The sequence below is a fragment of the Choloepus didactylus genome, chromosome 7 (assembly GCF_015220235.1).
Source record: "Choloepus didactylus isolate mChoDid1 chromosome 7, mChoDid1.pri, whole genome shotgun sequence".
NCBI classification, from domain to species: Eukaryota; Metazoa; Chordata; class Mammalia; order Pilosa; family Megalonychidae; genus Choloepus; species Choloepus didactylus.
This window is the reverse complement of record NC_051313.1, coordinates 9,047,867-9,061,609: the sequence shown is the minus strand read 5'-3', so window position 1 is coordinate 9,061,609 and position 13,743 is coordinate 9,047,867. Positions and strand designations below refer to the sequence as shown.

General features: G+C 46.8%; 1 protein-coding gene across 2 annotated transcripts in view; it reads right to left on the bottom strand.

Annotated features, from left to right (window-relative positions):
* The window catches only part of NHSL1 (NHS like 1), a 145,279-nt gene extending 136,629 nt beyond the window's left edge, over positions 1–8,650 (bottom strand). Inside the window, exon 1 of one of the 2 annotated variants that reach the window (XM_037842177.1) lies at positions 7,754–8,650. In XM_037842177.1, coding sequence (XP_037698105.1) covers positions 7,754–7,955 — 202 coding nt within the window. In that variant the 5' untranslated portion in view covers positions 7,956–8,650. The remainder of the gene's footprint in view (positions 1–7,753) is intronic. The other variant, XM_037842180.1, reaches the window with a different exon arrangement.
* Positions 8,651–13,743: the final 5,093 nt, after the last annotated feature.

Here is a 13,743-nt window from a genome sequence, read left to right as displayed (position 1 = left end):
AGGCAAAGACGATCATTAAACTGCAACATCCCCTAATAAAGACAGCCTAACATGAAAATCTTCATGACGGCTTTCCCTCATCTGTCTATCCCATCCCCTCCACCGGCACTTTGCCTTTTCTCAGTGACAACACCCCGAGGTGCCCTGATCTGTCTCCAGCCACACACCAGCACCAGCAGTTTTCCTTCAATACCACTCTGACCAGGTGGTTTCCATGCACAAATCCTTGCTTACTGTCTGCAAAGTGCAAGATGCAGGATGAGCCACAGGCCAGACTTCAACAAGCTCCAAATCAAGAAGTGCTACGAAGCAGGTGCCCAAATAGCCTCAAAGCAGAGAATCTGCCCTTAAGCCAATAGTTACCGAGTCCAAAACCCCCAAATGCCCCGGAGCTTTCAACGTCATTTCCCTTTCTCAAAAACTACAGTTGTTCGCCACATCCAAGTTCTTCTGCCTCATTTTCAGTTCTCCAGAATGATCTGACCCTTCCTGGCTTATCAAAACAACTTTTTTAAAAACTGCATGCTTATGATATGCAGACATTTATAAAATGAGTTAATTCCTTTAAAATGTTATTAATCATGCCTAGCCATGGTAAGCACCCTAAAATGTTAGGTATTATAATACATATGGTTAGTTAACTGGTTTAGATGCAAGTTTTAATTTCACATTTTAATCATTTCATGATTTAACATAAAAGCTAAGGTATAAAGTCCTTGCGGGATTGTTTAAAGGAAGTGACAGCTTCTACTTGAGTTGCCTATATTACATGAGTACTCCAAAACATACTTTTTCTATACTGAAAATTCTGCAGAATGTATTCCACTCTGTGGCATATATAACATATATTCCACACTACATCAATCGGCTGTTGATGGTGAAGAGCTTGCCATCCCTCTGGCCAGTACCATTAAAAAAACCACTTTCAGATCCACTCACCAATTCAATAAAGAAGTTGTACCTGGAACTGATAACGTGTGATATGGAGATATTTGCCCATTTTAGAGATATGAAAAGGACCGTTCCCAGGAAGCCGTGACTTGTCCCAGGCCCTCCATTCATTCAGCCACCCACTCTTTCAACTAAAGTGTGTCAGACACCTCGTTGGTGCTAGATGCTGCTTGTGTGGTTGAGGAAACAGCAAATGGACAAACATCTGTGCTCTCTTGGAGGAGACGGACAATACCCAACATAAACAGTATTTTAGATGGTGGGGAGTGACTTGGAGGAAAACAGAGGTGAGGGGTTGTATTAGTTCAGGTTCTCTATGGAAACAGAATCAATGAGAGGTGTCTCTGACTATCAGATTTGTAAAAGTGACTCACGCAACTGTGGGTATGCACGAGTCCAAATTCTGTAGAGCAGTCAGCAAACTGTCAACTCCAGGGAAGATGTCTGATGAACTCCTCAGGAAACGAATCAGCAACTTCGACGAACTCCTCAGGAAATGAACTGGGATCTTCGACAAACGTGTTCGACTAACTCCTCAGGAAACGCTTCACTGGGCAGCTGAAGAAGAAGTGAAGGTCCTCTATCTGTCTTGCTTACAAGTCTTCAACTGATTAATTGGATTAAATCCAGCCAATTGCATTCTCTCATTGTGGAAGACATGCCCTTTGGTGAGTCATCAGTCACAGCTGCAGTCAATTGACTGATGATTTAATAAACCAGCCTGTTGCTTTATTCACCAGCCACAAACGTCTTCACAGCAATTATTAGGCCAGTGTTTGCTTGACCAGACAGCTGGGTACTATCACCTGGCCAAGTTGACTCATGGACCTAACCAACACAGGGGTAGACTAGTCATGATGAGGCTAACGGTCACCGTTTTAAACAATCAGTGAGGTGACATTTGAGCAAAGAACCGAAAGAAGTGAGGGAGGTGGGAGAAGGGCAGAGCTGGGTTTCTAGACATTCTAGAAAGTGCTGAGGAGCCTCATGGGACTGCAGAGCAGAGGGAAGGGGTGAAGGAGGCAGGGCCTTACAGAACACTGTAAAGGCCACGGTCATTAAACTCTCCGAGGTGGAAAGCCGCTGCAGGGTTTCAAGCAATGAATCAGGCAGTGAGACTTATGGCTGATGTTTCACGGGGTCCCTCGGGATGGTGTGTTGGCATCAGCCTGACTGTGGGAAGCAGGGGGGGAGGTGGGGAACCCAGTTAAGAAAAGATTGTAATAGCACCCATCGCCTCCCCTCATTGGGGCGGCCCGCTCGGCCCCGCACCTCACCCCTGTGCTCTAAAGTTTACCCTCCTGGCAGTCACAGTGGCCATGACCTTATGGTTTATACACTATTCTGTACACGTGGATTTGACAGGAGCACAGGACACAGCAGACTGCCAGCCGAATCACGTCCCCACAAACTGAGTCCTCTCTCCTGCTACCCGCCCAAAGGTTCCGGCCTGTAGGACACCATTCGCCAGCATCGTGGGCGAGGTGAGCACACAGAGCTACCCCCTGCTGCCACGCTTCAGAACAAACGCAGGAAGCAGCTCTCCGGCCCGTTCGCCGCGTGCAAGGAGAACCAGCCCCGAGTGCCACGTGAGCGTGTTTGCCCACCCAGCAACCGATCGTTGGACACTTTCCCTTGGGGATAAAAGAGATGAGTAAGAACTGGTCTCTGCCCTGAAAGAGTTCACAGTCTTGTTCAAGAAGCAGACAAGTACACAAAGAAGTATAATCCAGGGGATGATAAGTGCAATTACAAAGGTATGTAGAACGTAGAGAAATAACTCAGAGACAGACGTAACCAGCTTTGCCGGAAGGGCACTGGGAAGGCTTCCTGTGTATTAAAGGGATCTGGAAGATTAAGTAGGAATTCAACAGGCAGACAGGAGACAGGAGCATCCTGGGAGAGGAAACAGGAAATGCAGAATTGTGCAGTTGTGAAGGAGCAACAAATGTGGCCGCTATACCCGGAGCTTAAGGAGTCAGGGGTGTGGGGGTTCCCACCTGGCTAAGCGGGAAGGAGGTCATTCTGTGGGCAATGGGGAGTCGGGAGAGTGACCTGAATATACATGTATTTTAGGAAGAGCACCCTGGGAATAGGCAGACAGGTTTGAAATTCACAGGAAAATTGACCCTACTCAATTGGCAGGGTCTTTTTAAAGTTAGAAAAATAATTAACATTGCTTTAAAAGGAGAACAGTTTTTTAAGTTTTCATAACTCAGGGAAGACATTTAAACAAAAAACACACATTATTCAGTTTCAAAACTGAGCCCTGGCGATGAACTGCTTTTTTCTTCACTCTAAGATAGTCTCGTATCCTAAGGAAGTTTCCAATTGGTAAGCAAATTCAACAAACTTTTCAAAATTGGTAAATAAAAGAATGGTTATTAGACTTATAACCATCTATTTCAATGGATCATCATCAATTTAATTAGTAAATAAGTCACCTGTGGGGGGAAAAAAAAAGGCAAAACAGCAACAACATACAAACAAGGCAGCAGAGATTACAGCTTCCAAAGAAACAATAGCTAAAGGTCAAAAAAGGGCAATCTCAGTGAACCAGATAAAATATTAAGTGGCACACCCAGTTCGTCTCATTCACAAAATGTCAGCTTCAGTAGGAAGTAAGACATTGAATGTGACATCTTTTTGTGCCCTTTTACAAAGACACCAAGAAAAACTTCACTTTGCCATTTTCCCAGTGTATGTAGAATAAATATTCCCTATTCATCTAGTTTTACTCTCACATTCTGGGTGCTACTTTGACAATATATACCAATAGCTTTTAGGTTTCCTCAATGCCATAAAGAAACTATTAAGTTCTGTAATTTTAAAAACTTTATTATCATAAATAAATCACAACCACTTACATAGAACTAGGAGCTTGACCTTCCTGCTTCCACACCATTTTTCTCCACTGTAGCATCTGGAGTCAATACTAATCGAATTCTGCACAAGGACCCTGTTTCTGCAAATACTTTATTAGGAGGAGAAGTGGGGTGGGGTGGGGGGGTGGAATGACTTTAAATACAGCCAACTCCCACACCTGGGGATTGACTCCTTAGTGTACAGATTATTCATGACCCTTGTCCCCTTGTGAGACCATTCCTTGGCTATTTCTGTAGTTCCTGGGAAGGGAGGGGACTGAGTGCAGATGGTTCAAATGTGATCTTGTTAGTAGTGCATGTACTAGGGTCCAGAAGAGGGAATGAAAGTGTTGTTTAAAAGGAGCCCCTGCCGTGGATCACTCTCGATCTGTGGACCTGCCGGTACCCACGTCATCAGTTGTGCCCCAGCCCAGAGGAGTGGAGAGCCGCGGTGCCACAAAACCACTCGGCTCAATGAGGGAAGACGCCACTGTTATTCCACTGCTTCTGGGTGATGAGAAGAGGGTGAAGTAAACTGGAGGAAGAGCAGAAGAAACACGACTAGCCATTAGCTTCCCTGGAGAACACTTCCACAGTGTGGGGAAAGAAGCAGGTGCTCATTAAACATGCTTGCAAGCAAAGCATGGAAGGTTCCAGATAAAGTACTTGGTTAAAGGACCTTCTCATCTCAGCCATGCATTTGACACCTTTTCACTATTATCTCGTATTTTTTTCTTTAATTCTCACCTTTTCTATTTAAGTATGAACTCCAGGAATGAATGAATCCAGGCGTTTGTGTCCTCACTTGTTACTTGGTAAGCATTCCTTCCACAAAGCGCTCTCACAAAGTCACATGAAGAGCTACACACTGTCTCATCTACCACTGCATTCCACCTCTAACTACACAAACACCTAAGAAAACAGCTCATGATTTGCTGAACTGAATATCAAAGAAGATACTGAGTCACACCCTTGACTTTTATGGCTAATTAAGTCAGAACATCACCTGCTACGGCACCAGGCACACACACTAAGACTGTAAGTTCTGACAACTGCTGCTACCCAACTCGTTTCCTGCCTGAGTACAAATGTCAATACAAGAGACTTGAGCTGATGTGTCACAAAAGTGTGACAAAAGAAAACCTACAGGTGCTTTTCTGTGACTTGGGATCAGGGAGGCATTTCGATGTGTATCTTCCGGTTACTTTTCAGGCTCAGGAAAAGTAGTCTTAATTGGAAATGTGCACATTAGTAGAAGCTAATCTTACAAAAATTTCTCCAAAGAAGCCTCAAGACCTGTTACCTTGTCCTTAGCTTTGAATATAAGTGATGAAGTTAAATCGTAAAGCTCTGGATTTGTGTACTAATGGATATCTGTAAGGGTAAATACTTATAAACTTTATTGTGGTATTACTGATGAGCCATCCAACACAGAAAGAACTTCTAAAACAGAGCTTAAAAGAACTGTTACAAAAAACAAACGTGTGACTTACAGCACATGGGACCCACACTGACAGTAGTGCCTCCAGCTCCAGCCGGGAGGGGAAAAGCCAGGGGCTGGAGACAGGGGCTCCCTGCCCACCAGCGGCCCCGTGGGGGATAAGGATGCGAGGCTGGTGGGTTGAGCTACCAACCCTTCCTGTAGCTGCCGCAGCTTGAGAGCAGGGTGTTTATGTTGAGGTGAGGGGGGTGGAGAGAAAATGTAGAAGCACACAGTCCAAGCAGAGGATGCCACACAATCCCACCAGACAGTGCCAGCCTGTGGCCAATGCATCCTCCTCCTTTGCAACCAAACCCTAACACGGGCACTAGGTATCACAGCGGAGACTGATAATCCTTGCTAGAGTTTCAGCTTATTTTATGCTCCTCCAAAACAACTGCAATCTGGCATAGTTTTTCTCAACAATTTTCCTTCTGTAAACAAATGTCACCACTAAATTTCTCCAAAGGAAAGAACTGTGTGTAATAAAGGGAGACTGACATAACACGCCTCTGAGACAAGATGTCAAAAGACGTCAAACTTGGGAGCCAATTCACTTTAGTACACGTGAAAACAGAATATCAAACAATGGATTTTGATCTGGAGACAGCTTTTTCAGCATCCACCCCACTCCATATGTCAAAAATGATGGTGTTACTCACACCCAGTTATTTCTAACAACCCTAGAAATTTATGCATTGTATTATGCCCCATTTATCTTCATGAGGCTTCTGTGTACCCCTCACGTTAAAGGATAAAGGGTGCAGTCCTTTGTGTTGTTACATAAACGAGCCCTCCCTTCCCTTCACAAGTGGCCTCTGTTCTTTATAACGACTTCTTTATTTTCCACAAGTCAAATGTACAGGATTTGCTTCATTTCCCAACCAAAACAATACACACAAATTCCCGGTCGCTTCCTTTTAATGTTAATTTGGACGAGGCACCTAGGATAGAAATCCTAAACACCACATGCTCACGTGTAAACAATCTTCAACAAAAATTTGACAGCAGTTGGTTTAAAGCAAAACATGCTCAAAAAGTAACTTTGGGCAAAGGCCAAAGGAATCAAAACTACACCCTCTTGCAACCACAGCACTGCCGTACCCACCCTTGAACAATTTTGCTTCAAACATTACAGTCTAACCATTTACCCAAACCACAGCTTATTCCTGATTTAGAAGAGTAAAGTTTATGGACTTGCTAAACTCCACAACTCCAGTCAGAAAGCACAAATGCTTGATTCTGTGCCCGGCACCCAAACAGCATCTGAAATAAAAGAACTTGCATTTTTAAGCTCAGTGTCGGCAGGCCTCCACCGACCACCTTATTGACATAATAAACAACTGACATCTTCAAAGAGCATTAAGTGGTCCCTCTTGTGGGGCAGTGGAATAGACAAGAACAAATGGTTTAACACCCATCATCCATAAAAAGGGCCGTGTTTAATTCTCAGTCCCTGGAATCTAATCATTACCCAGATTTAACTTTGTCTATTTTCTTACATTTCAGCAGTTTGGTTTTCCAAAAGAGGAGAGAACAGGTCACTGAAAGAGTCAGCAAGGTTTCTCTTGGCACGAGAAGAATGCGATAAGCAGGGAAATAGTCACGCGGAATGTCTGGCTAGCTAGGTTCTTTTGTAATACTTAAAAAGTGCCCCCCTCCTGGGCTTGGCCATGCACTGAGAGGAGAAACCATTTTAAGAGCATAACAATTCTGTCCCTGCAGTAAACAGAGCTAAGGGGAAGAACTCAGAAATTCCAAATATCAAATGCGTGTGTCTTAAGAAATATTGAAACATTTTTCTCTCTCCCAGCAGGACTAGTGTTTTTCTTCACTTTTGGGGGGGGGGGGCAGAACTTTCTAGTCCTGTGAACAGACCAGCTCTGGTCTGAAAAGGGACATAATCGCAACCCAAAATGCCTTTTGACCCAGCAGCCAGGGCAAGCCCCCCACCCCACCCCCCGCCGCCCGCGCTCATTTTCCTTGGTGTAAATCCCAACAGCTTGTTTAATTCAAAGTTCACCTAATTCACCAGTCTTCTGGGAAGAACCATGCAGGTGTTTATCCAGGAGTCACAGTCTTCCCTGCGTACCCCTTCCGGAACAAGCCCCGCATCCTAAACCCACATTCTTGTAGGAGCAGAAGATTCTCTCTGCTGGTGCCCATTGAACTTTTCACGAGTCACACGAGCGAGCAGATCCGATGGGGGGGGGGATCAGAGGACAAATAACTGCCACGTTCTCTTTCCTAGAAGGATACACACTCAAGCTGACTCTAGTTGTGAGAGTATTTTCACTTTAGACACACAAACAAATGAATGACACTGAACTCCAATATAAAACAAAAAAAGGAAATAAAGAAACTACTAATGGGGGCAAAAATCACAAAGTGAAACCTGTAACTGGAACCAGGAATCCTACACAGCAAACTTGTAACAGGTTTTAAAAAAGCAAGTCACCTTTCCTGGGCTGGTTCCTGCACGTCCAGCTCTGGCGGTCGGCGTCCACTGGCTGCCCGCAGATGGAGAGCTCCCCATCGCTGCGAAACAGCCTCTTTGTCTGCCTGGACAAGGAGGAGAAATTTATCCAGCTCACAGCATGTGAGAGAGAGCCCGAATGTGACTTGAGTCGGAAGGAGCCTGAAGAGCCTTCCTTCTTCATCTTCTTTCACATCAAAATCCACCATGGACAAAGGACAGCTCCACGAGCCAAAAGCCCGGCGTCCTAAGTTGCTCCGGGTCCCTTCTCACGAGTCTGCTCCTTCCCACTCACCCAGACAATAATGTGGAAAGCCAGCAGGGCATTATGCAAAAAGGTGGCTTCTGTGTCATCCAATTGAAAAGAAAGGGAAAGGGGGGATTCGGGGAATGGACGAAAAAATAAATGTTTTTGTTTTGTTTCCCTCATCACATCGCGGCACTGGTTCTCTAGGTGAGGGAAACCACTGACAAAAATAAAAACAAGTAAAAGTGCACCCGAAAAAACTGCAGCGGGGTGCAGATGTCAGGCGCACTTGTTAGGACTTTGCCCGGAGCGGAACCAAGGCGCCCCGGCTAGGCGGAGCGCACCTGGCACCCCCCACCGAAAGCCTGCTCCCCCGCCGGGCATCTCTCCCAGGGGGCAGAACGCCAGCCCCGGGCGGCAGAAGGAAGGACGCCTCCCCCCGCAGGGGGTCTCCGCTTCCAGCCCCGCACCCCGCCCGAAGGGCACCCACACAGGCTGCTGCGAGAAATCAAGGCGCTCCGCCCGCTCGCCCGGAACAGCGCGGGACCCTGGACCGCCCCCTGCCCTTCTCGCCGCCGGGGAGCCGCTCGGGACCCACAGACAATAAAACCGGCCGCGCGGCCCGTCCCCGATCTCCCGGCAGGGTCCCGCCAGGCCATAGGCTCTCCCGGGCTCCGGGCGCCTCATTGGAGACGCGGCGCCCCGCCTCTCCCCGCGCGCCCCAGGAAGCGGCCAGGAGCCGGCGGCGCAGGAGACGGGCTTCTGGGGGCGGGGAGAAGGGGACTGCTCATTAGCAGATGGATTTCTGAGGGTGGGCTCTGGAGGACAGGTTTTCATAGAGTATATATAGTTATCTGCTAATCTGGCCTTCATAGGAGGGTTTGGGAATGTCACAATCAGAGGGAACAGACTTCCCAGGAGAGTAAAACCTGCCTCCCTGCTGCTTGGCTCCGCGCTACCAGCACAGGTGAAGGCTGGTTCTGGGCATCTCCTCCCTTCTGCCAGCAGCTGGAGGGGACTGGGAGCCCCTGCCTCCTCCCCAGGGGCAGCCCCACAGGGCCCCTCCTCTCTAGCCTTTGGATGATCGTCCCATCTCCGAGAATCCTCATGGAGCACTAAGGGAGTGGCAATTAGCTGCAGGTTCTGGCCCGTGGACTCCCTTGGCTAAGGCCCATAAAATCTCCTGAGCCTCCTCGGGGAACCTCCCCTGCAGTCCCCCAAGGTCCCTGCAACTCTTCAATACGGAGACATGAGGCAGTGGCCCCCTCCCCAAAGTGCTTATTCAGAGTAGGGCACAAGGGGGGCTCTAGATCAATCTCACTCTCCCTTAATAAACATTGATCAAACACATGAGTACGAAAACACAGTAATGGAAAGCTCTGATTAGAAAATAAAAAATGGCAGCTATCAAATTATTGAATTGGAATGATGCCTCTACTTTGACCACTATTATAAGGACAAAATGATGTCACTGTGGACAGCGCCAGTGGCAAACATAAAAGTTCAAATGTCCTGTGCATTCTGAGTCCAAGACATTTTTGTAACTTTCAAAATATAAAGTGGAGGAAAAAAAAAAAAAAAACCATCTCTCCAGAAAATATATAAACACCCCAAATGTTGCTTACCATTTCAGAGGTTCTCAGACCCCCTGACATCCAGCTAGGCCCTCTCTATGGATCTGTGGACTCTGAAGAATGGACACAACTCTTCTCTGATGTCTACAGGATTACTGTAAATTTAGAAACATCTAACCTCTGTAATAAACCCTGTGCCATTCTTTGTAGACCAAAGCGCTGCTGAACCCTTGTCCCAACCCACCCTCCAGGGAGTCACACACTTACGATAGTGTCCTTAGGAACAGGTGTGTTGGCTCCTGATTCAGGCTGTCCCCGCACACCTCTGGGAAAGAGGTGATGGAAGGGCCAGAGATCTGTTTACTGCTATTATGGGTTGAATTGTGTCCTCCAAAAAGGTGTATTCAAACACTGACCCTGGTGCCTGTGAACTTTAATGGGCAATCAGGGCTTTGCAGATGTGATCAAGCTAAGGTGAGGTCACTCGGGATTGGGGTGGGTCCTGAATCCAGGGCCTGGTGCCCCTATAAGAAGAGAAGTAGCAGACCCAGGGGAGAAGGCCATGTGGAGATGGAGGCAGAGACTGGGGTGCTGCATCTAAAAGCCAAATAGCATCAAGGGTGTCAGCGGCCACCAGAAGCTAAAGAGCAAGGAAGGGTCCTCCCCGCAGGTTTCAGAGGAGACAGGCCTGCTGGCACCTGGGTTTTGACTCTGGCTTCCAGAGCTGTGAGACAATAAGCTTCTGTTGCTTCATTTTCAAGCCACTCTGTTTTGGCACTCCTGCCAAGCAACCGAGAGGGATGATTCGCCCATGCAGCAACCAGCCTCATGAGTCACCCTCAAAGTCAGCACGTATCTATGCTAGGTTTCCGGAAACCCTGACTCCAGGCTCGTGGACGTGTTTGCACAAAAACCAATTCCCCATCTACCAGCTGCTATGAGATTCTGTTATGTTGGGCACTAATTAGTAACATCTTCATTAATGTAAAAGAACTTATGTCCTTTTACAACTGGATGAGTTCCTATATGGTGAGCTAGAATATAATGGTTTACGTCAGCCTTCGTGGAAATATTTATATTTTAACAATCCATGAAAGGTTTGTACTCCAATTACCTTGGGAGATCCTAACTGAGCTGCTTGAGAAGCTATTTCATTCATTGAAACAATATTTATTTAGCTCCTCTGATGAAGCACATATTTCAATTATTTGGATTATAAACCCAAGAGTCATATAAATCTAAACCCTCCCAGCTGCAGGGTTTTAGGACTCTTTGGACCATGCATTATTTCTAATCTTCACGATAAGCCTGTGGTGGAAAATCCGGACATTTCCAGTATAATCGGTTCCAACAAAAAACTCCAGCTATACCATCAAGTCACAAAACATCATCATTTAACCATTTTCCCCCTGAAAAGCTACTGCAGTAAACACTCTTCCTTTTGACCAAGCAGGCCAAACAGATTTCACCAGCACCCCTCGTGCGTGCTGACTGCCCACCAACCACCCCCCTCGCTGTCAGGCTGGCGAAATGAAACGTCTGCCGTGGTCACCTGTGCCAACAACTGCTCCCTTCCCACCACTTGCCACTGCTGAGCTGCAGGCACTGAGAAATCAGACCAAAAAGCTTAAATGATACGCTCCGTGGGCATCAGCGAGGGTGCAGAGAACGAAATGCAGACCCCTTTAGAAGATGGGGCTGTCCCCACTGCCCACTGCCCGGCCGGAATCCTTTTCCTTACGGGACAGAAGAGCAAGGGCAAGTGGCTGGAGGAGAGACCCCGGGAAATGGCCCCTAGGCACACCTGCCCCACTGGTGGCCTATTGCATCTTTTATATTAATATTTATATTCTTCGCATGGAGGATGGTGAGAACCACTGGCAAAGGGACAAGAAATCACTCTGCATTATCACAGGGATGATTTAAAGTAGACATTAAAGAAAAGTTAACTATGAAAAGTGGGAGGCATGAGAATATATTACCAAGGGAAGTTCCAGAATCATCTCCTCTGGGAATTTCTGAGCCCATTAAATAGGGAAGATTTATTTGTGTTTCCACTGTGAGACAGGAATAGATTGAATACGTTTGGAAGGTCCTTGCCAGGCTAGAGATGCCAAAAGACACAATATTTCATGTTTCAAAGTATTCTGACATTCCTGAAAAGGAGCTGAGTTCAGCTCAAACAAAAGTGTTTGGTTTGATAAAAATGTTCACCCGGCAGGACAGGCCCCATCAGGCCCAGCCATTGATTCCTTGCTTGCCATTGGGGTAAAATGCCAGCCCAAAGGAGGAAGGATTTTCAGGGCCATCAGGATGGCCTCAGAGGCCCAGAAAGCTGCGGTTCTGGTTTCCAAGTGTCCCCTGTCGGCCTGACCCTGCCAGCGACAAGGGGCCGGGGAGGGCGTGGCCAGCAGGGCTGCCTGGTAGAGCTGGTGGGGGTTGGGGGGGGTAGGGAGGGGCTTGCAGACAGAAGGCTCTAGAACAGACAGAGGTAGGAAAAACACACTCAGTGGGGAGAAGAGTCATCCCAAGTGTGTCCCGTTCCCAGCCAGCGAGACCCGGCGGGAAGCAGTGAACCGGGCACCTTATCAGATTACCACATGAATCACCCCACAGCCCACGGGGATCGGCTGCTGCTAGGACAGGGCACAGGTTTTCCAACTGCTGCCTCCTGTGAATAATTTAACAGCAGATTTAAATGGAAATCTTTCTATGAGGTAATTTGTACACACTAATAAAACGAAAGCTTACCTCGACCTCTGAAAGTAAATAGTCTGAACCAGACATTTAGAACTAAAAAAAAACCATATTACCCCCTGGGCTACAGCTAAATCCTCCTTGCCTTACCACTCACTGCCCACACCCCAAAGAATTAAACAACTGATCGTGCTCAAGAAAGAAGTCATGGAGGACAAAACACAGCCGGTCACCAGTTCAGAGACTTTCCTTTCTCACCCTCACTGCTTCGATATTTACAAGAAATAACATCACTGCCTCATCAGCACACCCTGGCTTTGGAAGTCAGAAGGGGTACCTTCCAACAGAATTAATAATGTGTTTCCTAAAATGAAAGGTGAAACACTTGTATCTACAGATCATCACAAGCCTAAATCCCCCCTTTCAGTGTCTCGGTGTCTGGGAAGGACTCGCGAGCTGACCTGACAATCTAAACCTCCAGCACATCGTCCCCAGGGGGTCACCTGATACAGAAGCAAGATGACAGCATCTTCACACGGTAGGCCTCAATGGTACCCGCTGGGCCCTTGGTGAGCAGTCGATACTAACCAGGAAGGTTAACTCGGTGACATCCCTACCCATGGGGTTCAGGTGGGATGGACCCCTCTGGAATTCCTGTGATAAGAAGACCAAGGATGAACTGCTTCTAGTACTTACTCTAAGACTGAAATTAAATTCCCAGTAACAGAGGTTTTAAAATACATGAGCTCCTTTGTACCTGGAACCACTTTTGTGGCATGTCCCGTAATAAGGGTAGTTATTCATTTTCTTTTACCTACCAGACCAGTTTCTCATGAATTTTATTATGCACACAGATCTAAGGGGATCTTATGAAATGCAGATTCTGAATCAGGTCTGGGGTAGGGCCTGAAATGCTGAACTCCTACGAGCCCCAGGTGATGCCGTCTGGGGCCACGTTTGAGTTTGCACAGCCCTGGACTGTAGCCCCCCTGAGGGCAGGGGTCTTGCCTTCCCATCTCCTTGTTCCTTACATACCTCACACACGACTGGCATTTAACAGTTTATAGAGTGAACAATGGATCCACCCATTCATTGCCGTGTTACTTCTTTCTTTTGATCTTAATATGTTTCAGGGCAAGGAAATAATTGGATCTTTTAATTCCTTTATTCCTATATCTCAAAAAGCAAAAATAAAATTTATAAATTGACCAAAAATATAATCTGCTTTAAAAGGTCAATAAAATTCCATTACTCACATAGTTACCGCTTCACTCTGAGAAGGAAGAGGGCTCTTAATTCTCAGCTGTGTGCTATTCTTCATTTGTTAGGAGCCCCTAAAACCCCAGGTTTTGGTGACCCAGGCCAGACCCCGGTGCAATCTACAGTGAGCCAAACCAGAAAGGCAGCCCCACTCCACCTGGTTACCCACCAGACTACGATCCTTGGGGTCCACC